At 47.9% G+C, this 26,416-nt stretch overlaps 1 protein-coding gene across 5 annotated transcripts in view; it reads right to left on the minus strand.

The window, feature by feature from the left end:
* FGR (FGR proto-oncogene, Src family tyrosine kinase) overlaps positions 1-26,416 on the minus strand; it is a 367,556-nt gene that overhangs the window by 64,645 nt on the left and 276,495 nt on the right. For all 5 annotated transcript variants that reach the window (XM_069622908.1, XM_069622907.1, XM_069622909.1 and 2 more), the window contains 2 exons: positions 11,076-11,337; positions 4,504-4,606 (listed from right to left, as the gene is read on the minus strand). In XM_069622908.1, the coding sequence (XP_069479009.1) occupies positions 4,504-4,606; positions 11,076-11,337 (365 nt within the window). The remainder of the gene's footprint in view (positions 1-4,503; positions 4,607-11,075; positions 11,338-26,416) is intronic.

Raw genomic sequence — 26,416 nt, forward strand, 5'->3', positions numbered from 1 at the left:
TACCTCTCAGCGGCCTTTACTGCACCCTGTCAGTACATCCTACTGAATGCATCTGCACCCCCTGCTGCCCATCAGCGCCCTTTGCTGCACCCTGTCAAGGCATCCTACTGCACGCATCAGTAACACTGCTACCTGTCATTGCCCTTTTCTGCAACGTCAGTGCATCCTATTGTATGCATCAGTACCCCTGCTACATGTCAGCACCCTTTGCTGCACCCTGTCAATGCATCCTATTGCATGCATCAGCACCCCTGCTACCTGTCAGCACCTTTTGCTGCACCCTGTCAATGCATCTTACTGCAGGCATCAGCACCCGCTGCTACCTGTCAGCGCCCCCTACGCCGTAGGCCATCTGCACATCTTGCAGCCCTTTCTTGCCATGCAGCCGAAATCTTCCCTCATCCCACTACAAGGCCTCCCAAGGGACATTCTGAGTGAGAAGTGGAGGCCACGAATGAAACCTAAGTCCTATATCCCGAAATTCTCTATTTAGTCTCTGCTGCTAAAACCGCGAAAAAAGGAAGCCAAGTGGGTTTACACCCTTGAGTGGCAGGTCTTAAAAGGAGCATCGCTGCATATGACAAAGTTTGAGAAGGGCCTATTTCAGGGGTATTAGAAAACAGAGAAGGCATTGTTCCCTGACAACTTTATTTATTATTTCTCTATTTGGGAGTTGTGTGAAGCCCAGCATTCATCCTCGCGATTACTTGGGCGTGATTAATGAACGCATCATTGCTGTAGTTGATCAGCCATATACCAAGGCCCATTGTTAAGGTTATCAGATGCCTCCGTGGCATCCATGATCTCATGCTCCAGTTCTGGGCTTTCAATTTTACATATGGTGCATTCTGGGAGTTGTAGTTCGTGGTATTTTCCATGGAATAAAACAGATTCAAGTAAAACTAAGGTTACAGACAGGTACAAGACAGGAGTAGGGTGGCCCCAGAGACATGCAGACATCCCATAACCTTACTTGTGGCACTGTGGCAGTCTTTCAAGCCATCCTTCTTTCACTGATCGAGCGACCAAGTTCCATGCCACTGACGGATTTTATAAATAGTGCTTATGCAAAGAAGTATGGGATCATGCTGCATGCCCAATTCTTAAGAAGGCTTGTCCACCAATCATACTGGCTAACAAAAAATGTGTGGCCCCCTCTTCAATGAGCAGGTCCTGTGCCTCACTCATTTCCTATGTCAAGGTTCCTGATCCTGAACACACCAAGGGCCTCACCACGAGTTGGGCGGTAGCCCTTAAAATGCCGTGGTAATGGTGTTACTGCTGCATTTAAGGGTCCACCCAATCTCAAGTCTGGCGTGTTTACCCTTAGCTCAGACCTGTGGATAAACACGCTGGAGAAATGCCAATTTTCGGTGCAATGACCACTGGCTGTATTACCTTGTGGCCATTGCACTGAGAATTCCCCATTAGGTCCACTGGACCTGATGGGAAATGGGAAGTAACAGCACCCAACACATTATCCGGCGGTAATATTGTCAGACAGGTGGGCGCTAACGCAAATAAAGTTGGCCGGTATCCGAGCCGGGATACCGCCCAACTCGTGATCACGCGTAAGTATTAAATGTATAGTTAGATTGGACTTGTTTTAGCTAGTGTGTTACTCCATACATAAGAAACAATGTTTGTAGCTTCACCGTCCTAATTGTGCCCCTTGGTGTTCACTAAAGCTTGGACCTTGAGGAATCCAAGAGAATCTTCTGTGAGTAATGGAAAGCAGGTGTAAACGGTGTGCTCACAGATTCTGTGTCTGTGAAAATTCTCCACTAGCGCCTATGGCCAGTAGACTGTATTGTTATCTGGTGAGGGGAGGACAGAGGTGTTTGTAACACCCGAGTATCACGAGGGCCACCCCCACCACTCACTCAAAAGTCTAAAACCCATGAGATCCTTATGACTTGCCCCTTCCTGCTATGCGACCAAGGCCTGAAATCTACCAGGAGTGGGTGACCGAAACCTGTGGTCAGCCGATGACTCTGTCCTCCCTAACATCATGCCTCACTGCTGGCCTTTGTGTTTTGTCACTTAAAGTCTTGGGTTATGTTATGTTAAAGGTTCTTATACCGTGCACTGTTGCCACCTGTGTGGTTTCTTGGCGCTCTGGCAGCTCTGGCAGGGAAGTTAGTAGGACTGAGCAGGAGAAAAGAGCAAGAAAACTGTAATGTGCTGTTGGCAGCATCTGTTCGGTTGACACTGTTCACTGACGTAAGTGTGTTTTTCGGTTGGCAGAAGCCATGTGCTGTTGGGCAAGGTATGTGTGGATTGTTTCATTGTTGTGAAGCATGTGCGTTTTTTTGCGCTGTAGAGGTATGGTTGCGTTTACTTCAGAATTTCAGGTGTATGTAGAAGGGTGAGTTTTTTGTAGGATTAGTTAGTGGCAGAACCCTTTTCTACCCCAGCTGTTCTGACTAACTGGGGCCCATATCCCTTCCCCCGTCATTCATTCTGGTGTGTAGCAATTACCACCCCCACGGGTTCCTCCAGGGGTGATGTGTTACCTGTGCCCGGAAGTCCATCCGTGCGAGATATTGCTCCCAAACACAGATGGGCCAAAAGTTAGACCTGGCTCACCAACACAAATGGGCCAAATGTGAGATACTTAAGCAGTGGGAGAAAAAACCTAGATTGGAAACACAGCAGTACACGGAAAACCCCCTAAATGTGACTTCAAAGGTCACGTCAATGTTTTTAATAAAATATAATGCATGCTCCATTGTATTCAATTGAAGTAATCTGGGGTAGCACAGTGTAGAATAGCATTACACCGAATGTAATTAGCCACCCAAATGAACTCCCAAATGAAATGTATTCAAGCGGGGAGATGTGGTGAGGCATTGCACAATGAATCGTGCCACTTTGGGGCAACTTTTACAAAGTAAGAGAAATAGATTGACAACTTGAAGCTTGCCATGGCTCAGTTGAGGCTACTTTGTGTCTGAAATTAAATACCCAACATCGTACCACTGCACAGCACAGAACAGAACGCCATATAACTGACATTGACATTTGTCTCTGGAGCCATCAATTGTTCTTTCTCTCTGGAGGTCGATCAATGTCTCTCTCTCTCCTGCTCACTTGCTGAAGGTGTGTGAGAGGGGTGGATATAAGTAGACATGCTCATTTCAGTTACATTGTTTCCTGTGCAGTGCAGTGATACAATGTTGCCTTCTGTTCACTTTAGGACAGGATGCCGAAACATTGGAACGATGCAAGGCATCAAGTCATCTTCAGAGTGAAAAAGATGCATTCAAATACGTCTCCTCGCCGGAGTACATTTGTAGGTTCATTTTGGGAGGTGCTACATACTAACATGTGTTCAAATGCTATTCTGCAAAGTGCTGTCCATGATAACTTCGGCGTTTTCAATAAAGTATGAGCAGGCTAAAACTCCTGTATCTCAAACTAAAGGAAAAGCAAAGTCCAGGGCTTGAATGGGGCCTCCCTGGTGAAAGGTAGTCATTCCGCCCGCTTGCCATTCGCCACCCAGTGGTCCCAGTACACAGTGAGGGCATTTAAGGATAAGCTACTAAGTCTGGAGAACAGCAGAGAGGTTGGTTGGGATATGGAGAGCGGTATGAGCAGTGACCGGCAATGGCAGGAGACTTAGAAGTACATATTTTCGCATGAAAGCTGCTTGTATTTAATCAAAAATACATTGTACAAATAATTGCCTGATGTCACGCACAGAGCCTGATTACAAGTTTGGCTGTATTAGCCAAACGGAATACACCCACACGAAAATACTGTTACTGCATGCAGAAAGCATGCAGTTATGTTAAGGGTCCGCATGATTCCGAGTCATGTGGACCCCTTAAATTATTTCCCATTTTGGAGTCCCATTGGAATCCATAAGGATTTTTTTACCGCATGTGGTAATGACCGCATGGAGTAACGCTTCATGTGGAGATAACGCCCTCCATAGAAAACCAGGCGTTAAACACGAGTTTCTTTAAGGAAACTCGTAGTGTTGTGCAGTGCTGTGGTCGAAGTGTACGAAAAGAAGCAGTGGAACAATGTCCCCCGCTGGCCTACACCCGCTCCCCACAAACCTCATCACGCCACTTCTCCCCACGTGCAATCCAAGCCCCCCAAACAAACACACCTGCTGTTTAAGGGAACTTTCAGTGCAGTGCACTCAAGTGCAAGGTTCAACTTCTTCCTACACTTATTTTAAGAAGAAACCATTCCGGCACGGTTTCCTTTTACAATAAAAGCATAGGAACAGTAAAACGTCAATAAAAATAAAAAGCAGCGGAGAAGCGCTCCCAACCGCTCCCTCCCACTTCTACCACTGGTGCAGCACATCTAGCTTTCTAAAATACACGATGCTTTACCACAAGCGCCAGGCTTGAAATCAGGCCCAGAGTGTCCATAGCCCAGCCAGGAATGAGCCCATGCCCTGCTGCCTTTCAGATCTCTTGCTTGACCAGACGCCCTGCCACTACCACGCACCAGTGGCTGGCACTGCCCAGGCCGGACACTCACGTGTTGTTAATGATATGGAATTTCTCTCCTTTCAGGAAGTTGAGGTCGTCCTCGGTCCTGGCTTCATAGTCGTACAGGGCAATGAAGAGTGTCACTCCACCAGCTGTGAAGGGAAAGCAGCAGGGGATGAGGTGAGAGGATAGAGGGTGAAGGTTACTGTTCATTAATATTGATTAAAGCCCGAGCCCCATCTACCAAAACATGGGTCATGCCCTCCCACCAGAAAGCAATGCAAGAGCCCCACCTCAGTACTAGACTACGAGCACAAATGTATCTTTCTCATCTCAGTACTTGTGTGCAAGGGGTTGCACGGTCACTGGGCACCATACTTAATGCCGCTGCTGGTAATTGATCGATCCTCTGCTGTGCGACAATGGTCCTGAATCTCAGTGAAATCTACAACAGTGAACCATGAAGAAACAACACCCTAACTTGCCTCCCCCTGTCCACCCCACCACCATCATCATCATCATCATCATCATCATCATCATCATCATCATCATCATCATCATCATCATCATCATCATCAGGTCTAGTGTACTAACAGATTCAGACCCTACCCACCTCCTATCAAGAACCGTGATGTCAATCTTTGCACTCCTCAATCGGAGGGCTGCCCATATGGCTAATCAGCCCAATCCGTACCAACCCCAAACAGAGATTTTCATATTGACACACAGGAAATGGGCACTTCTGGCATGCATCTGTAGAGGAGCAGGTAGATACGTCATCCTTCGCTCCCGCCCCCTCACCACCATCATATTGGAATAGTAGGAGGAGAGCTCTATGTGAGGCACCAGGTATAATCCCAATACCGCATCGCGTGTATGAGAGACATTATGTACTCCGACAACTGTACCGAATGTACCCTGGCACTGAAAGGGTGGAAGGATGTCTGCACACACCATTGGTCATCGAAGAACGATAAGTGAAATCAGAAGAGGGAAGAGTGACGTCATGAAGGAAGACTACAAAGACACTGACACGATATGCAAATACTTAAAGATGTAACCAAAGTAACAAGAGTAACATGTAATCAAATATGAAGAAATCATGAGCATTTAAGAAATTAGTGAGTAGAGATGAAGTAAATGTATATACGCAGAAACGCAAGGTAGATGAGACATATAGAAGCTTGCTACAGTATAAAACATAGCATGGATAAAGCGACCATGTTGAAAAGATGGACGTCGGACTCGTGTTGAAACCAATGAAGCTACCTCAAAGACAGACCAGGGCTGCAGAGTCGGGATACGCTGGAAAAACAGCTTTGTGCAAGAAATAAAGATGAGTCTATTGGCCTGGGATCAAGGATGCCATATAAAGGAATAATTGCAAGGCACAAAGGGAGTCAAGGGGATAAGCCATGGACGTAAGACATATTTCTCTTAGATTAAGTAAGAAGAAAACACCTGCAAGTGCCACGTGTTGGACAATGAAAGATGCGAATAGCATATGCAATGTGGGGTGATCAAGTCTCCAGAGGCCAAGAGGAGCAATGACACCCACTACAATGAAATCAAATAGCAGTAAATAAGAGGTCGAAATGGACGCATTCGTTGACTATTCACATGTGATTCAGAAGTTGAAAACAAGGCTATTCATTAAGCTCTAGACGAAGATAATGGTGTACCTACACCCCCTTAAAAGTCCCAGAGCAGAGAACAGGCTGCAAGATCAACTACAAACGAGAAGCCGAGAAGCCTTGGCTTGGGGCCTGACTGATGAGAGATGATGGACTAATTGGACAAGTGGGTAGTAGTCTGATGTTGCTCTGGGCACCTGGGTTTCGTTTTTCTTAGGAGCTGCTGACGAGCCAAAAGTCCAAGGTTGGGTGAGAAAGCCAACCAATGAGAGGGTCTATGGGCCAAGATGCTATACAATGTTGCACGGGCCAACCTGTTGCTATATTCTGCGACAACCAGTATTATACGTATTTTGAGGTGGTTCAAGGTGTGCCTACCAGATAAGGGGCATCCAGTAATATTACTAATACTTATTTTTTATATAGGTATCCATGTTCCCTTAACCAATCCATCCCTTCGATAAGTTTTACAGTTTGCCATGTAGAATGACATCATAGCTGACGTACATTGGGTTATAAAACCTCTGTAAAACCAAATTGAATGTGTGTGTGTGAACTGCAGTTGGTGTTCCCCAGATTGCCATACTTTATTAAAGCTGATAATAAAGTAGTACTTTGCCATATTTCTTGAGATTGTCTGGTTATTTGGGTCTGAGATCATTATTGGTAGTTCCATATGCTTCAGGGTGCTAAGGCACACATCCATCAACCCCAAAGGTTTCTGCATCTGCCTTCCCGCTATCTGACTAACACAACCTGCCCTCCTCTCTTACAAAGCCATGCGCAGCGAGGCCAACGTCATTACACTGGACAGCTGCGCACCACAGCGCTAGCGTTCATGTTCACAAAATGTATTTGAACGCAGTTAGATCTTCTGCTTCACACCATGCACTATCACACTCGTTGAAGGACAGAGCAGCGACAAGGCTGCACACAGCAATGAGTGCCAGAGGTCAGTCACACTCACTAGGTTTGAAGTCTTGAAACTGTCTCTGCGTTGAAGGCCTCTCGTGCTGCGTGATTATTTGACATCCATTTGCAAAGCAAGGTCCCCATCTTATTTTGAGAATCGTCAATTTTCTCAGCGCTGCACAGAATCCTGATCCAGAAAGAAAATCCAGCTCGTGGTTTACCAGGCTACAAAGGACTGTCTATTAAAATGGAATGGGAGGTTTGTTCGCAGTGGAATATGTCGAATTTGAATTCGTCAAATTTGTTAGACCGCATTTGGATGCAAATATATGGGTCATCGCGGGGTTGTGAAGGGTCTCCCACCACATATATTTGCTGCCAAAAAAACGACCAAATCATAGATCCTATTAAAACCCCATTCCCCCACCTCCCTTAGATTATATAGGAAGGAGGTGGTGGAGCCGTTTTGAATGTAGGATATTATTATTGTGTGATTATATAGTACTTTGTGCAAGATTCCTACTTCTTCAAAGCACTGTGTTTACTACCAAATGTATTTGTACTCAATGCTCAAACTCAGAAGTCGGAAGACCAGAGTTGGTTTGGTTGCAGGTCGCAGAGTTCTAGTGAGCTATCCACACGAACATGAGGGTGATAGGCTGGTCCTGGTACGCGTGGATGAACATTGAGACTAGATGCGAAGTAAGAGAGCAGTGCACAAAGAGGGGACCCAGTAACAGGGTCTACAAGAATATGAATAACATTCTAACGAGAGAGCAACAAAGTTCAAAGGAATACATGACCTCTGGACTGTCAGACACCTTTAGTCTTTCATCTGCTCAGTTTCTGATTGTTTTGCCCCAGTCCAGTTTGCCCCACTGCCCTGTGATTGGCTATATGCTGGGATTGCTTGCAGTGCCTACACACACGTTTGTAACGCTAGCTGTTAAGTCCCTTCTCACTTGCTTTTATACACCCCCCTTGGGTTTTATAAATATTAGGCAATACTAGGCCTTGGTGACCATTTAGCTGTTCGACCGATCCAGGGTGGTTCTCAAATATCGAAATCACCACATCTCAGAAAATGGTGGTGTTCACTTGGATTGGACTCAAGAAATAGCTTCTACACACCCTCTCCACTCCCCACCAAACCTAAGATTGAGCGATCTACTCAGTGCTTTAAGTGGGATTAGAAATTGAGGGGGGGCTCTCGTTAGGGTGTGTGGCCCAAGAACGTGTGTACTTAGGCCACGCCCCCGATTAGTGCACCCCCTCGCCTATGGGGGAGAAGCTGGTAAAAGAAGTAGAGCTGGGGCGCACTGGCATTATTACCTTTGATGTGCCCAGCCCCTCCTTTTCAACAAAAGAAGGGGCTGGGCGCACAAAAAGGTGTGACACCAGTGTGCCCCAGCTCACACGAAACAGGCAGCCCTTTCATTCATGCAGCTGCATTGCAGGAAACGCTTTAACCACAGGCTCCTCGAATGAAAGGCCTGCTTACTGCTGATGTCTCTGTGCTCAGAATCAGGGGAGGGCTGGCCTGCCCAGCACTCCTTTTGTTTCTGAGTAAATGGACACCACCCAGCGTGAAGCCAAAGGGCTTCATGCTGCGTGATGACTTTACTCGAAAACTAAAGGAGAGCTGGGCAGTCTGGCCCTCCTCCCGTTTATGAGTACAGAGTCATCAGGCAGCCCGTGTAGCCAAAGCACTGCACGGTTACACAGGCTGCTTGCAGGTGTCAGTACTTCGGTTTACATAAAAGAAAAGGTGATGCCTTTAGATAAAAGGTGGGCTGCAGCAGCGCCCTGGCTTGAGAGTGCTTTTTGTAGACTTGGAGGCCTGGATCTACTCCCCCCGGTTTCCTCCCGTGTTGCTTCTAGATCCCTCGCTGCCAAGTTGCCCACCCCTCTTCCCTGTGGCCCTGCTTCACTCAATGTGCTCTTCCCCCTGTGACTCGTAAAGCGCTCTGTTTCTTCCTGAAGCTAGATCTGCGCTCACTAAATGTCCTAATATTAATAATAATAAAAACAGGGCAACGCCATGGCAGAGTTTTAGTAAGGGATTTAAGTCCAGGTGCTTGTAAGAGCACTTCTCTGATGAAGGATGTGGGTGGCAGGCACTGCAAGCGGAACCATCTTTTCAGACAGCAGGTCAGTGGCTACCCACAGGAATAGCCAATGTGAGAGTGCGCGGGGGCGAGGGAAGACGACGACGAGGGAAACAGCAGGGACGACACTGTACAATAATGTGAGGGGGAGGTAGAAGGTGATCAAAAAGCTCGCGCGAGGGAGGGATAGAAGTGGCAGAAGATGCGTTTCCACGCAATGCCAGCAGTGTGTTACACGCATGCCACCACCAGTGGCGCCCCCAAACATATTTCATAGGGGTGGCCTCACTTGAAGTCTTGGGGTGGCACACCCAAACAAACATACATAAATGAATGGGCCAGTGGGGGGGGGGCGTGCTTTTATAAGGGTGGCCGTGGCCCCCCCTTGGCCACCCCTTGGAGGGGCCCCTGGCCACCACATGCCAAGGGAGGGCCTCCCATGCAGTTATGGGCACCAGCCTCTGGAACACTCTGCCCAGGCGACCTAGTACACTGGAGGAGCAGGCAAGCCCGAGACGCCTGAAGTCATGGCTGCCCACTAGGCTACGAGAAAGATACCATTGGTAAGGCTAGGGCTGAGGCTAGGGACGAGAGACCGAGGGCATGGAAACGCACAACCATAGATAAGGACATCACGCCAGGCCCTGGATAACGTAATGCCTCATCCAGACACTTCGGCAAACACAGCTGTAATGTTTGCTGACCTAGCCACACGGAAGACTCGGGCAGCTTTTAGGCTTGGTTTTTGTTAGTTATGGGACACTTTGCAAATGTGGCAGTACAAGTTGAGGCCCCTAGTGGCACAAGCACCGTCATTCTAAATTCTAGTCCAGCCGGCTTCTTTGGATGGTTCAGTTGAGCAAATGAAAACACTGAGGTACGAAAAATTGCACCACAGGCAAGATGGAGTCGATGGCATGGATGGAATGGTATTCATTCATGACCAGTACCTCAGGTCAAGCCACCACTTTGGTGAAAAGTGAAAGTAGGTGTTCTCTTCTTATGGAGATTTGCCCTACAAATTTACATTTTAAATTAATAATAATGTCCTGACTCTGGCCTTTTAATCTAATCCCAAACAAAGTTGAAGTGTTTTTGTTTTCTGTGTGTGTAATTATTTATGCCTCAGGTTTCTGTATGTATTAAGGGAGGGGAAGCCCGGATTGGGTGCCTTCACGACTCCCTCCACAAGTGTTTGTCAAGAACTGACTCATACCCGTAAGCTTTTGTGGTGATAGCCGTGAACACAGGCCCAGCTACCAAAAGAGTGAGTCACGGACCACTTGGATGTTTGACTAGGCAAGCCCTGGTTCAGCTGGAGTTTCGTTTTGATTCCATATATGTGATCTGCCCATTTCCCAATAACAAAGAATGTACATGAAATATGTAGGTATGTATATACGTATTGGATTTCAGATAGCACAAACCTAGCTGTGAAGCAGCTGGGTGCTGTACAACAAGTAGATATGGTAATAGGCTACAATAATATGCATGTCATTAGAAGCATAGAACATTAATGGACCAGTGAGAAGGAAACACGGATGCGTACACCATGCTACACATGACGCCAGTGGGTGTGCTATTAGACGTGCGCACCGTTGCACAGGGTCCATCGTCACATTGCGTTAATGCTATTGTAGTTAGATCCACCCAATTGTTCAATTATTCAGGATCAGATTCAAGGAATAGAACTGAGTTCTGATTTGTGCACTATCTCACTCGCGCCAGAAAGTTCATACTCACCAATTAGGGTCAGCCAAACTACACACCATTGCACAAGTGCCATATTTTACACTCGTTGAACATGACATCAGAGCTGCATATAACTCAAGTGCTAAAGTTCCCAAGAACCTGTAGCTGTGTGCCATCTTACTAGTACCCGACAAGTCACACATACGGCAACACAGTTACTAACACACTCCAGAGAATCACAGAACATGGTGCAGGTATATTCTGGCACTGCTAACCTGTAATGCCTGCCGCACGCATCTGGGAGGCATTGCTGGGGTATGGGTTGGTGCCCCCGAACGGCATGGCAGCAGAGACGGGTGGGGTAGGGAAGTTGTTGAAATCTGGAATGCGGGTGAAGTTGCCTGTCTGGTTTTGCCCGGTGGGGTCAGGGCCATAGCGGACATTAGGGTTTGCACCACTCAGCCCGTTGCCGCTGTCCGCCTGAGACTTATCCGAACTCTTCTTCTTGCACTGGACACAGCCCATTCTAAGGGTGACCTGCAGAGCGAAAGGTAGAGGTCAGGTTAGCAGAGTATCCCCACCATATGTACACCACACAGCACAGCACGTGATCACCCCAGTAATGAATAACCATGCATGCACACAGGGACGTCATTTCACCAAAATGCCAGGGGTAGCGGAAGTGACATCACATGGTCCTTGACCTCTGATGACATTACAGGAAGTGATGTCATTTGACTCCACCCTGAAGTGACATCACAGGAAGTGATGGAACATGACCTTTCACCACTTGACAAAACAGGAAGTGGCATCACATAGCATTGTTTCTAGGTACACTACAAAATATATGGTTACGATATCACTGTAAAGTGATATACATTTCATACAAGAATGGATCACCATATGTATCATTAATATCAGTGCGTATAGGCGTATATTAGCAAATTACTGTGAATGCTAGCAGACGTCTAAGGTCAAACGATAATGATGTGTTATTATATAGCACTTATGCTTAAGCGCTTCATATCGAACACATATACACACATCACCTAACCTGTGTTAGTCCTCATTTATCAACCTCAGCAGGATGAAAGGCTGAGTTGACCTTGCCGGGAGTCGAACCTGCAAACTGCAGCTCCCACACACATTGCAGCAGCGAGCGCTCAACCCACTGAGCTATCTTAACGCTATAGCTATCAGAAAAAAAACACATACATGCATAGAAAGTGGCAACAGGTAAGTACTCCCAGATCAGTCCAGTTTTGACCATAAACCACCACTACATCAGTGTTCTGCAAACACAGCTTTTGGACTACAAACCTATGCTACCACACCATGGAAGATGCTGGCTTGGGCTGATGGACATAGTAGTCCAAAACATCTGGCTCCTCTATGCATATTTACTGCATTTAGTCTTCACCTTTGCAGAAAGCCGTTCCATGCCTTCACTACCCTTTCTGAAGAAAACAGTTAGTAATATTACTTTGTGACTGTAATGAAACGACTACTGCTCTATAGGGGTGCAGGGATGAGTAGTGGGAAACCCGCTTACTCAGCCCTATACTACTACTAAAACAGCAGGAATCCCAATTCTTCCCTTTGTGAGGTACCACATGCCGAAGGCAGGCTATATTGTATTGTAATCGTCATTTATATAGCGCCATTTCCCCATTTGTATGGCTTAGAGCTGATTTATAAGATGTGTGTTTGCATTTTGCCAGGTTAGGCCTTAGGTAAGCTGACAAGGCTCCAGTAAGCAGCCGGAAGTCAGGCACGTGGGTGGGTGCTGTTGGTAGTTTGGGATAGAGTGCTAGTGCCGGCGATTCAATGTGTGCTGAGCTAGACTGAGGTTTTTTGTAGGTTGCTGCTGTATAATAATGGCAGAGGTGTTGAGGTACGTCAGGGGTTTCAGTGTAGACGGCTATGTGAGCTGCTAAACAGGAATTGCATAGGCATAGCTGCATTCTAAGTGCATGGATGGGTGGCCGTGCCTGCGGCATATGTCCACAGACGCGGTGCAAGGTATACATACCTTAAACTCGGAGGGAGTTCATCTTGGATGTCATTTTCAAGGTCCACCGCGATTGGCTGGTCTCGCCAGTTTTGGCCTCCCTAAATTGAAAGCCTGATGGAGACGCGATTTACGATCATCTGTGGGAGGGTGTGTAAATGTATCACAGTACCGCTGCAAGAGCTGCCGGAATCCGTGGAGGTTTGAGTGGATAGGTCTGTTGTCGGGTTTGGGCCAGTGTTTATGTGCGCGTATCTACAGTATAGAGTGCGAGAGGTTTCGAGAGGAGGAAGGGAAGGGGTCAGGTTTTAAGGGCCTTTCTGAATGCCAAAGGATTGTCAATATTGCAGATGTGCAAGGGCAGAGAGTTCCAGACGAACTGCACTTGGACGAAGAAGAAGGATCCGCGCAGTCTGGTGCAGTTCTAATGCGCGACTAGGAGAGATGTGCCAGATCTGAGTGTCCTTGAGGGGTGGTAGCGAGTGACGGTGTCTTGGAGGAATTCCAGGCCGGTGTTGTGGATGGCATGGTGAGTGTTGCACATGGCTTAAAAAGGTAGTGCGTCAACCAATAGCTGAAATGCTGGTGTGCATAATAAAGGCAGTTTGCATAGTTTAAGCGGGAGAGGATGGTGGAGATGATGGCAGAGAAATGATGAGGATAGGTGAGGCATGGACAAATATGCCTGAGGATGCGTAGGTGGTATAAACAGGTACTGGATGCAGTGCTGACGTGTTGGGAGAGGATAAGTCTCTGTCCCGTGTGCATGCAAGATTTATTACAGAGGTAGAGGTTGGGGGGCTATGGAGTGGGGCCAGGGTATAGGTTGGGAAAGAGGGCTGTTTTCCCACAGACTAGGATTTCTGTTTTCACAGGATTGAGGATGAGAGTGGTTGGTCGTCATCAAGTAGTCAATACCCGAGAGGCATGATGTCAGATCTCCACGGTTGGAGCCTGGTGATTTTGGGATTTTAAGGATCATCTGGGTGTCGTCTGCATAGTTGCAGCAGGTGAGATTGTGGGAGCAGATTAGTGCGGGGAGAGGGTTCAGATATATGTTGAAGGGGAGATAGGGATGCTTCCTGTGGGACCCATTTTTATTTTTTATTTATTTTATTGTTAATTTATAACTTGCTTAATACCACAGTGAGTGGTTTCTAAGTGCAGGATTGGGCTTCGAAGCTGCGTTGCGCCGCATTGTCTTGCTTCCAGGACAAACATGTTGCACCAGAGCTATCCTTTCTCCCCTTTTGGCACTGGTCGGGATGTGGAGGTGAAAGGGGGGAGGAGCACGATTTGTGAGCGATTAGAGATGAAAGAGGAGCTCCAAGTGAGGGCAGTGTCTTTGATTCCTAAAGAGTGGAGCCTGTCCAGGAGAATGGTGTGGTCGATGGTATTGAAGGTGGGAGAGAGGTCAAGGAGAATGAGTACAGCACATCCTTTTGCATCCGCAGTTCTTTTTAGGTCATCCCCAATGGACACCCATGGAGGACTCTGTTTCTCAGAGTAGTCTGAAGCCAGATTGGGCAGGGACAAGGAGGTTGTTGGCTTCAGTGAAATGCCCGAGTTGTTTGCATGCTGTGCGGTCCATGTGTTTGTCCATGAAACGGGTGTTGGAAATGGGCCTGTAGTTCTTGGGGATGAGTGGGCCGAGCATATGTTTTTTGAGGATGGGTTTGATGTAGGTGGATTGTAAGGCTTCCAGGAAGTTTCCTGATAAAGAGGAGTGGTTAAGGATTGAGCGTGCAACACTGCCTGCACAGGATGGGGATAGGGTGTTTTTGAGGAGGGTGGGCAGGCAAGGGCCTTCAGGGGAGCCTGATGGGTGGCTTTGTGCTAGGAGCGAGAGGAACTCTTTGTGTGAGATCAGAGAGAAAGAGGCAAACGTTTGTGTCGGGAGGGAGTTTGGACGGGGAATGGGCATTGTTTCTAGTTTAGAGATGATGGCAGAGTGTCTGTTGATAGCGATGTTGTGGAAGTGTTCTGATAGGGCATCGCATAGGGAGTGGGGGTTGGGTGGGGGGGGTAGAGCAGCCCGGAGAATGGAATTCAGGAATGATTCTAAGCAATTCCTTGCTTGGGTTGCGAGAGTTCAAGATTCTGTTCCCGCAGAATGCATTCTTTGTTTTTCTGATTTCCAATCTATATGCTCTGGTTAGTTTTGCTAGGACGGTTTTGTTCTGGGCTGCATGGATGGTTCTCCAGGTCCTTTCCAGACGTTGCTTGAGGGTTTTAGTGATTTGAGTTTGGCGGTGAACCACCCGAGTGTGGGGCCTGATCTCCGAGGGTGCCGTTTTGTTGGGGCAAGGGGTGCGAGGGCATTAGAGAGCCAGTAGTTGAAGCATTTGATGGGGGGGCCTTCCTGGAGAAAGAGAGTGCTGGGGTTGAGTTGAGGAGGGAGTTGGCTAGATCCAGGGTGATAATAACTTTGTTCCAGAGTGGGGTGGGAGGTGTGGTGGTGGCTGAGCGTGGCCTTGGGTGTGGTTGTGGGCTGCCGTTGAGAGCAGTACGGAGAATAAGAATGAGCGATCTGTCCATGTTAGGGGGCATGGAGGCAGTGTGGATATGATGTTTCTGGTGCTAATGACGGCATCGAGCGTGGGTGGGCATAGAGATGTGTGGTGTCAGGTTGAAGGCTTCTAGGTTGTCTGTGAAAGATCGGTGTCATGGGGTATGAAGTGGAGTTAAACCAGATGTTGAAATCTCCTAGTATGGTGAGTGCTGGATGTAGGTTGAAGATAGTTGTCAGAGCATTGCTGAGTGTGTCTGCAAAGTTTTCGTTGTAGCCTGGTGGTCTGTAGATGTGTACGAAGCTGTGCGAGGTGGAGGGTGAGAGTTGGAGTTTTACAAGAAGGGATTCATAGTCTGTGGTGCTAGTTGAGGTAGGATTGATGAGCAGAGGAAATTGGTTTTTGTGTAGAATTGCAAGTCCCCCACCCCTTTTTGATCTGTTCCGAAGAACAAGGTTGTAGTCAGATGAGAAGCCCTTGTGTGCAATGGGCTTGTAATCGTCAGCAAACCAGGTCTCTGTGATGAAAAGGACATCTGGGTTTTCGTCCGAGATAAGGTTACATTTATTTTTAGAGACTGGCACAGCGTTGATTAGGATGCAAGAGATTTGGTGGGGTTTGTTTGCAAGTGCTGGACGGGTCGAGGTGGGGATTGCTGAGGAGAGGGAGTGAAGGAGGTGGTGGTAGCAGTGGGTTGAGGGAGCGGGTGGCATGGGGAGGGCATGTGAGGATATGGGGTGGTCACGGTGGGTGGAGGGGAAGGGGTCGTCAGAGGAGAGCGTGGGGGGAGCTCATGGGGGATTGAGGAGGACATGGGGAAGGGGGTAGGAGGGGAATAGTGCGGAGACTGGGCTGGGTGCCGTAGGGGAGGTTTTGGGCCCTATAGCGAGGTGGCAGGGATTGGAGTCTGGATTGGAACACAGGTGATGCTAAGTGGGGCCTGGGTGGCTGAGGTCTGGGCATTTTTTTGTCTTTTGCGCGACCCATGAGGTGTGGCCGAGAGTGGCGGGGACTGTGGAAGTCAGGGTTTTGGCCAGGGCTGCCCTTGCTGCACCAAGAGAAGGGAAGTGTGAAATGGGAGCGGGGGAGCTATGTTGTTCGGCAGAGGTGAGAGTGCAGGTGAGGAGGTAGCAGGGGGGATGGAGTAGGAGGGTTGGCTTGACTGGGTAGATGGGCAGTGCGGTATGCTCAGGAGGGGTATGAGATTATAACAGTGGTAACCCAAACATCTCAAGTACGTTTTCAAAATAAACAAATGTCCAATCAAGTTTCCATAAAAATATAGACTTTTAATCAAACAATAAAATGGTAGCAACTAATGCGAAAACACTAGCAACACTCACTCCTGTAAATGGAAACACGGAGAATGCAGACTTTGGTGAAAGGGCTCTCTGAGCAGATGAGCAGGGAGGGGTGTTCAGGCAATCAGATCAGGCAACAATGTCAATATCCAAGTTTCTTGGAATTAAAAAGGTAGAGAAGAGGGTTTAAAAGTCAATGTGGTCTCAAGAGTGGACCAGAGGGACAGGGCCTCATCATAGTACGAAATTCTTGTCTTTGGGGACTCGAAACAGCACTGAATCAAACTTCTAGGAGCTTCCAGAGGCGGTTATTCGATGTTGGGTTAGTAGGTTTTCAGCTGGGTCTGGTACATAGTGACGACCAAGCAGCAATGGCAAGTGGCACAAACAACCCTAGGCCAGGCAGTCAATGTCTGGGTCGGTGGGTAGCTCACAAGTGTTAAACGTGGGAATCGGGGCGCAAAGCTGTTCTCCTTAACTTCTGGGTTGCTGGGAGGCCCAATCCAGAGCCTCTGGGTACAAGGTAAGTCCTGTTGTCCTGAACTCCCACGCACCTATAGGGGATCTGTTCAGTGAACAGGTGCATGGTTCCAGTGCAGCCAGCAGATGCCTTGGTCTAGCAGCCGGCACCCCCACTGTGTCCTGGGGATAATTAAGGGACAGAGCTCTCCACTGCTTTGAATGCCTTCTGTCATTACCTCTGTGGCAAAGCACCTTGGAATGGATGGCACATCCAACAGGTGTCCAAAAGTGTACCTTTCTTTTGTTGGTCCATATATGAATTAAAGCGTTAGAGGGTGCACCTCTAATGTTAAAGTCAAATCTGCCAGCCACAGGGGATGGCTCTAAAGCAAGCCGGCTGTAAGAGGTCTAATACATGTTGGTATAACAAGGGCCTTTTGCCTTATGAGATCATACCTTGAACACCTTGCTCGCAGGAAACGAGGGGAGAGGAATAGGTAGAGAACCCTAACAGAAAGCCAGAGGGTGAGACCCTTCAGGGCTACCTTTCCTATCTGGCTACTCCAACTTTGCCCTCTTCCCAAGCCTGCGGGCTTCAAAGGCATTGCAGTGATCTGCAACCTGCTGCGAGGTTGGCTTTGTTATGTCAGGGCTGCCTCTGAAGCACCATTCTCAGGAGACCTGCTGGGCAAAGTTTCCATATACTAGGCGGGGAAGGCGTGTCACTTCCTACTGGAAGATGAAAGGAGGCAGCATCCGGACTATTGTTCCACAAGGCAGCTGTGGAGACATTCAGCCCGTCATAGCCAAGACCTTCCCACAGATCTGACGCTGGTGTGATATCAGAATACTGTGGCTTTCCTAATTGCGTGCTCACATCAGTCATGTGCCACTACCATACATGGCTTATCTTTAGACATTTACCTGCCCTCAATGACTAGATATAGGCGCCAGGGTATTGGACTACAGAGGCTACCCCTACTTTATTGACAAACATCAAACAAAAACCTCACTTAAGTATATCAGGACAAACATCACGAGGTGGTTATTTTGTAACATAGTAATCAGAATTCAATAGTCTTTATTTAAATATCTCATAGCATTTTGATTACATTAAAAATATATATACTATCAAACATATTTAGTCGTTAAGACACAATATTAAAAACAGACAGTCACCTAATGTATACTCATTAAAAGTCCTACACTGGGGTATAGGTGTTTGAATGATTTTGAGTATTAATTGGTCACAGTTTTTATATCAATGAAGTATAGGCCAATAGGGTGCGTGCATTGGAATGTGGTTAGTGATTGTATGTGATGAGCTGGAACAGACAACAACTATTTGTTAAGTTGGTTATTGATTACTTTATATTAACGATTAAATATGTTTGATTGTATATGTATTTTAGAAATGTAATCAAAATGAGAAGACATATTTAAAGGAAGAATATTTGAATTTGTATTCATGTGTTATAAAATAACCACCTGGTGATTTGTGTACTTATATACTAGAGAGGTTTTTGTTTGACATGTACCTGCCACCAGATCTAGAAGGCAGACAATTATTATAATTTCAATAAGAGGTGCAGAAGTCTGGTCTGGGGGATGGGACGCTGTAATTAATGAGGATGGATTAGGAATAAAAGGGGAACATCCCTTAGGCAATAGAAAACTATGCAGGAAAACAGCCTTTAAAAAATATGTGAGGTGGATTAAGATTTTAGGGGTCATTTTTGAACCAGGTTCATCAAATGAGCACCATAGCCATGAGTTCCCAACACGATCTTCCTATTCTGAGGAACATTCTTCCAGTCCTTTTCCACCACAAAACAGAGGTCAGGAAAGCCTTTTTACTGCGTGGCTATAACCCTGGGCTCCATAAAGGCAAACTGACGCACCGTCCTTCAACTACCACAGAAGTGAGCAGCCCATCAGCTTGCTTCTAGGCCTAAAAAAAATTACCAGATCCCACACAGGGCCTGAAAGCCCTCCACGGGCTCCTGTTAATGTAGTGTCCACCAACTCACGTGGAACATGGTAAAAAGTTACCTGTATAATGAGTGCCTTAAGTGGCATGGCCTAATGGCACAGGGGTCGCCGGCTGGCCCCTTAGACCACACCCCCTTGACACAGCCCTGGCTCAATGGACTACAGGCACCCCTGTCAGGCAGCCTATTGCAGAGATCAGCACCCTCTGCCCCCTGGGGGCAGTGGTCGAAGTGTAAAAAAAAAAAGTAGTGGAACTACATTCCCTTTGCCCCACCCCCTTTTCTTCCCACTCCCCCATACTGACCGTCACCCCCTCCCACCATTCAAACCCCATACCTGGGTCCTTCCTTGCCTCCACTCAGTGGCATCACCAGGAATCAAATTTACGAGGGGCACAGGAGGGGCCGTCTATGAAAGGTAATGTGTGACGTCACAAGCACTCCTGCAGAGAGGCTTTTGGGCACACCAACTACCCACACCCCATTGCATCTCCCCTTCCATCAGAATGCAGGCACGAAACCATTCAGTGACTAATGGCCCATCATGAGCAGTTTCATGAGCTGCATTCTGATGGGAGGGGCTACAAGCTGCTCTGCACACTATGGAGGTCGCTGTGCAGAAGCCGGGCAGGAACACCTGAGAAGTGGCTCATGCTCATGTTCATAACGATGCTATTCCAAGATCACTGCTGGCGTTGAGACAAAAGGAGAGCATGTGCAGTGTGATATGCAGATATTTGCCTTAGCGAGTGTCACAAATAACACCATCCTCCATTGCACCTCATAAAGAACATGGCCAGCCATAGACACACCCTCCCATTGCCTGCTAACAAGTCTGAGCCTACAGCCATTCATAATCGGGTTGCGATCAAGCTGGGTGTTTTGGCTGCTTGGGAATGGTTTTTGTATCCAAAGCAGCCCATTGAAATAAATAATTCTCTCCCAGAACTTGCGAGATACTGCAGTGCAATTTTGCACTGGCTTGAAATCAGCAGTGCTCAGGTTCGAGCCCCCAATGGGGAGAAAATAGCTTTTTTTTTAAAAGTATTTTTTAAAAAGACCATCCTGGAATGGTATTGCGGGTCGCATAAGAGAACGATGACGGGCTTACCCGACAAGTAAAAGGAATGTCGTACCCTTTAGTTCCTCCCCCCACTTTGACCCCTGCCTGATGGAGAGGGTGCTGATATCTGCATTTATTTTCTAAAGGCTTTCCTGGCAGGGGACAGCACCTCGCCTTTTCACCCTTAATGTCGGCACTGGCCATTGTTGGGTAGGGGCAGCGTCATCATTGAGCAGGTGCGGCGCCACCATTATGGATGATAGGCATTTTTTTTCTGAAGCCTGAAGCTCACGCACATGACAAAGAGCTTCAAGCTTTAGAAATAAAACCTTGTCCTTTAGGGGCTGGGGCTGCCAGGGGAGATTAGTGAACTCAGGCAGGGCCCCAACTCAGAACGAGAATTCGGAGCCTGCCGAAGCTTGGTCCGGGCTAGCCCAGGCACGCTTAAAGCCCTGTGTATAAAGAATATCAGATTTGTAAAATACCGGGACAGTCAACCAACATAAAAGTAGGACTACAACCAACAACGGCTGCCATGACTACACTTCAGTGGTGGGAAAATGGGAGTATGGGGTATGGTGGGGGAAGGGGGCAATTCCAGTCCTTCCCCTGGATATAAACGGTGTGATTTGGCTTTGACTGTAAAACATGTTAAAAATAAAGGAGCTTTTGCTCTAATTGCTATTTGTGGCCTTGCTAGGAAGCCATTTCCAAAACAGTCACAATTCACCCCGTGGTCACCTTACTAATGTGATACAATGGTACAAACCCCCAGGGAGCCATAGTTTAGCCAACATAGGGCTATTGTGTCCAGAAATGTAAGCCACGGTAGCTCAGCACATTCTCCCATCGGCCACCATTTCGGGAATGCCCTTCCTCAGAGCCCGAGACTCCAGGCGAACCATTTACAGTGCAGGAAAAGACTTCACACCTTCTCTTCAAGGCAGGATAAAGCAGGACGGCAAACTGAACCCTAAGCAGCAACCCCTTGCTTCTGCCCCCGCCCCAAGACATCGCGACTCCATGACCCAACGAGGTCAATACCCCTCAGGGCCTCAAAAAGCGCTGATTCAAACCTTTAGGGTCCCTTAGACCTAGAGTCTCACCCTTCGGCCGCAGGAGTGCCACCACTGCAGCAGGAATGCGACGGCACTAGCTTGACTAACTGATTGGCTTCAATATGCCCCTGCTATCCCTCCCCAGCACGCCACGATAGGTGGGCTCAGTAATAGCCACCCCTCTCATCTTCCCTAGCGCTCCGAAGCAGTTCCCTTTGCCTGAGGCGCTGTATAAAAAAAAATCAAAATAAAGGCTCACAGGAATCGAAAATGACATTCATTTTTTGGACCGTTCCACTTTCTCTAAATGGCCCTGGATTCTCCCAAACTCTAAGTGTGTGTGTGCGACTGGGCGTGCATAGGCGCCAAGTATACGGGGGCAGTTGATCGCGTACTCCGTGACGCACGGGGGCAGTAGTGTCAGGAGGAGAAACAAATGAAACCTTGATTGTTGCCCGCTTTTTAAATCGCTCGGCGTGACAGGGCGTCTGGCTCCTCCCCTGCTGGGCTGAGGCGGAGTGAAGTGTTCGCGTGCATCTTGCAAAATGAGCAAGTGCTGCTCACTTCAGAGTAGGTAGGCCTCACCTCGGTGGACCACGTGACCCTTAATTGCGTGGGGGAGGGGGTGGACGCACCAGAGCTGTTTGGTAGGCACAGAAGGGGAAGGTGGGCATTCAAAAGCAGAATTCCGAGGAAAGACAGCTCAGCAGGTTAGGCGCCTGTTGCTGAAATGTTATAGGTTTAGACCTGCCTGCAAACCCTATGGCTTTTTTTCTCCAATTCTTGCTGAAAAACGTGCTCTGGAATGGGTTATTTCGACATGGGGATGGGATCATGGGCGTCATTTTAGGGGGGCAGGGGTGTTTGTCCCCCCGCCCCCAACTTTCATGGCACAGCATTTTGTCCCCATTCATTTGGCTGGGGCACCTTTTCTTCAGCTGTCATGTCTCCCCCAACTTTTCCCACTGGATGGGATACAGAACCCTCACTTCAATCAGTGCGAGTAGTTCGGCTCTCGCAGAGAAAATCAAAAGTTGGCACCCCTGTGTGCGTGCGTGCGCGGATGGGGTTCTGTAAGGTTGTGGCGGGTGTGCCTGTGTGGGGTGGTGACCCTCACCCTCTCTGCATGCTAGACCCTCATCGGCAGGAGAGTGGTATATTTCAGGGTCCAGCGCTGGGCTCTGAAAACAGTCTCCACAGTATAAATTCCTGCAAACTAACTGATGCACCTTTAGACGGAAGGGGTCTGCGGTTTATGCTCTGGGACGTGCACCCAGAGATGCGGATCAGGCAGGTCTCTTGCAGACATGCAGCCACTAACCACACCACTGTTCACAGCCATAGAAGCTGCCTGCACGGCTGCCCACAATACCAGAGGCGTTGCTAAGGGGCGGGGGCTGAGGTGGCTATAGCCCCGGGTCTTTTGGTTGCAGACCCAGATAGAATCTCAGGGGCTAGAACTAAAAGGCTATAGCTAGCGAGTCCTGACAGTCCCGGCATTAGCAAAGCCGCGGACCTTTTCCAGACCTAGCAACACACGCCAGTAGCCATGCCTGCCCACACCAGTAGCCAATCCACACGCGAAGGAACTGGGGCCACAGCATCAACTGGAGGCACAGTACCTGGATGGCATGCCTGCCCACAACAGACACCAGTAGCCAATACACACGTAAAGGAACTGGGGCCACAGCATTAACTGGAGACACAGTAGCTGGCTGGCATGCCTGCCCACAACACACACCAGTAGCCAACACACACGCGAAGGAACTGGGGCCACAGCATCAACTGGAGACACAGTAGCTGGCTGGCATGGCTGCCCAAAACACACAACAGTAGCCAATACACACGCGAAGGAACTGGGGGCACAGCATTAACTGGAGACACAGTAGCTGGCTGGCATGGCTGCCCACAACACACACAAGTAGCCAATACACACACGAAGGAACTGGGGGCACAGCACTAGCTGGAGATTCGAATTAAGAAGGGTGCCAAGCATGGGTTCAGCAAGCTACCAAAAACGATTACCATTTTCTTCGAGTTCCTATGCAATGGGGTTCACTTTGCGCCTGGCAATATTTTGCCTAAAAAAATATTGCAAGTGGTGACAGATATTACCAGGTGCCAGTTTTTGCTACCCATGTCCGAGTTAAAAAATATATATATATATTCCTTTCCATATCTGTCAGAAAAGGAAGTGCAATGGAACAGCAGTGGGTCACACAGCTGCTGCCAGTGAAAACCTAATGTACAGAAGGTTCAGTAGTAACCCTTCTGTGCCTTGCACCTTCCGTTGCCCCTTTTGTAAACAAGCATAGGTGAACTGCTGCCATCTGCAGGCAGTATGGGGAACACCTCGTGTGTGCATATGAGACGCTCCCTACATTTTCTAGAATCACCTCTTCTCGCCTGGGATTTGTAAAAGTACACACAGATGTAGAGCAAGTGGGCGATTCCCTGGAAGCTGCCTATTGGGTATTCTTAGTAATCTCTCTGTTTGACATTTCCAGGAGGCTCCCGTTTTGCATTCCTAATAAACTTGTAATTTCCAGTAAGATCCAACTTGGACATTCAGAAACCTCACCGTTTACACAATTCCAGTATATTCCCATGAAAAATCCCAAACCAGCCCCTTTATCCTGGAGAGCCATTGGAGAGGCAGTACATCTCCCACTAGAAACGAAAAACACAACCCAAACCCCATGCCCCGTAGACCATAAAGTTAGGCAGTGTGATGAGGTTTGGGACCCATCACGCGGAGACAATGCTTTCTAAGCACTCTGGAAAGCCTGCAGCACCCACCATTCCATAAGGTGACAGTAGACTTTCCATTGGCACCGCAAAATGTTGTTGCATCAGAAGGCAGAGACAATTCATCACATATCAATGTGTAACCTAGGAACCCCACGAACCTGTGTGGAAACAATATATGTTCCAACACCTAGATTTGTCCTCTCTTTTTTGGCCGAATCATTTGCGATTTGATGATTGTTCCTTTTCAGTAGATAATTCCCTAATTACTGGTAATCTTCATTACTCGTAGTGTGACGATTCACCAGGTCTCGTCACTTCTCCCCAGAGGCGAGCCCTTTCCTACAGGGCTAGAGAGTTGGGGATACTACCCAAGTTTTCCCCTAGAGGTATTAATATGCAGGAGGACCTCATAGGAGGGGACAAGGACGTCCACCTGGGGAAAAACCTCCCTACAACCCGGTCACAGAATCCCCTACCCTCATGGTCACCCTATTCTCCCACCATTGATAGTGGAATCATGTGTTATTGTAAAACCATGACTGTGACAAATGTAGATCATACTGGGACGAAGAAGAACATGAGGAGCCATATGCGAAACCAGCTAAGTACTGCGACAAGGTTGCTCACTGGAGGCATGAAGAGTTCCAAAGAGACTTTCCAAGAGGGTGTTGATGTTACATGAGGGCAGAGTCAACAATATCAAGAAGAAAGCAAGAACGGACTAGTGATCTCTCATAGCGGAAGGCAGCAGCACGCAAGTCCTGCCCGGGAGATTCAAACCAGGAGGATCAGAGATGCAGAGAAGCTGTTCTTCCAGGCGGAAGCCACAAAGAATGAGATGCTTCTACAGCGTCCCAAGGGCTGGCTGGGAGCCGACTTGCCAGAAGGAAGAGGCAATCGAGGTGGTGGTGCGACCGCAGAAAGATGGACCATGAGGTCTGGAAACAGTGCAGAGACCACCAGCTGGAGCTTGCCGTTGAGCTGCGCAGGTGTCAGAAATCGCAGAGGAAGGAACCTGTGACCCTGGAAAGAAACAGAGCCATGTCCCAACAGAGAACAAGTAAACTGGAATGGCGGGAAGACCGATAGGGGTCCTGGAAGCCAAACCAAGAAACCAGAGTCTATCAGGAATCGTCTCCCTCGTCACAATGGTCCAGCCAATACCACTGCCCAAGCAGAGTTTGTCAAGCGTCATTTCCCTCAATGCAGTGGTCCACACAATACCACTTTCCAAGCAGAGTGGATCAGGAGTCATCACCCTTGTCGCAGTGGTTCATCAAATACCACTGGTAGAGCAGAGGGTGTCGGGAGTCATCTCCCTTGGCGCAGTGGTTCACGTAATACCACTGCTCAGGGAGACTGCATCGGGAGCCATCTCCCTCATTGCAGAGATTTAGCAAATACCACTGTTAAAACAGAGAGCATGTGAAGCCTTCTTCCCCCTTGTCGCAGTGGTCCAACAAACCTGAGTGCTTCGAGATGCAAGTCCCTCATCATGATAAAGAAACCTGTGGAAGGACATACCAGAAACACACAGAGAACCCTGGGAAAGATGTCTCTCTTCAGAGTAGTAAGTGGAAGCCAAATAAGGCTGTGAGCTTCTATTCTTCTTGGAAGGAGTTAAAGAGACTAATCCAGGTTTTCTGCAAGAGTATTTAAAGACCACTGTGGAGAACTTTTACAGAAGGGCTATGAGAAGGGAGTCATTTCCTTGGTCCCTTGTGATGGGACTTTGAAGGAGTTACTTCTACTAGAAGATCGAAGTAAGACACTAGGGAGTCATTCTCCTGGTGAAGCAAACACAAACTTAACAGTTAAAGACTTATGTGTATATTGTTAGGGCTAGATTAGTTGGTTTTTGATGGAGGACGGATAACATTTAATTTTGACGGACATTCTGACAACTCACCAAAGTGTTTGTAGGTTAAGGCAGGGCAAGCCCCTTAGAAGTAGGGAGAGATAGGTTCCTGCATTGATTTAATAAACGTGTGCAGCCCACAAGATGACCCCTCTATCAATCTCCTTCTTATACACCCTCACAGTAGTCCCACTCTTCATCGTCTCAGTCCTTGCACATGAAGGCTCCTTGCCTTCTTCACAGAGATTCCAGCAGTCCACTCCTTGATGTATGTAGGCCCCACCATCTACTATAAAGGATGGCACTTAACAGACAACTTCCCGATTACCTTACCTTCGAAGCTGTCCTTCCCCCAGGGGGCATCAGTATTGAGATGAGGAAGAGTAGGACTGGGAATAATGAAGATTACCATAGGTAATCAGGCCATTACTTCCATGTTCCTCTTACTCATGACGGTCCTTACACATAAAGTATACCCAAGACAATTCGATCCTCCAATCAGTCCACCAGGTAACGTTTCATCAAACCGTGAACATTGCAGTTTTGCAGTACTCAATACCATATGGGTAAATTCCCCTCCCCCCAACCCGGTAGAGGCAACTGGTACTGGT

This window comes from Ambystoma mexicanum, chromosome 11 (genome assembly GCF_040938575.1).
Source record: "Ambystoma mexicanum isolate Mex_15411 chromosome 11, UKY_AmexF1_1, whole genome shotgun sequence".
NCBI classification, from domain to species: Eukaryota; Metazoa; Chordata; class Amphibia; order Caudata; family Ambystomatidae; genus Ambystoma; species Ambystoma mexicanum.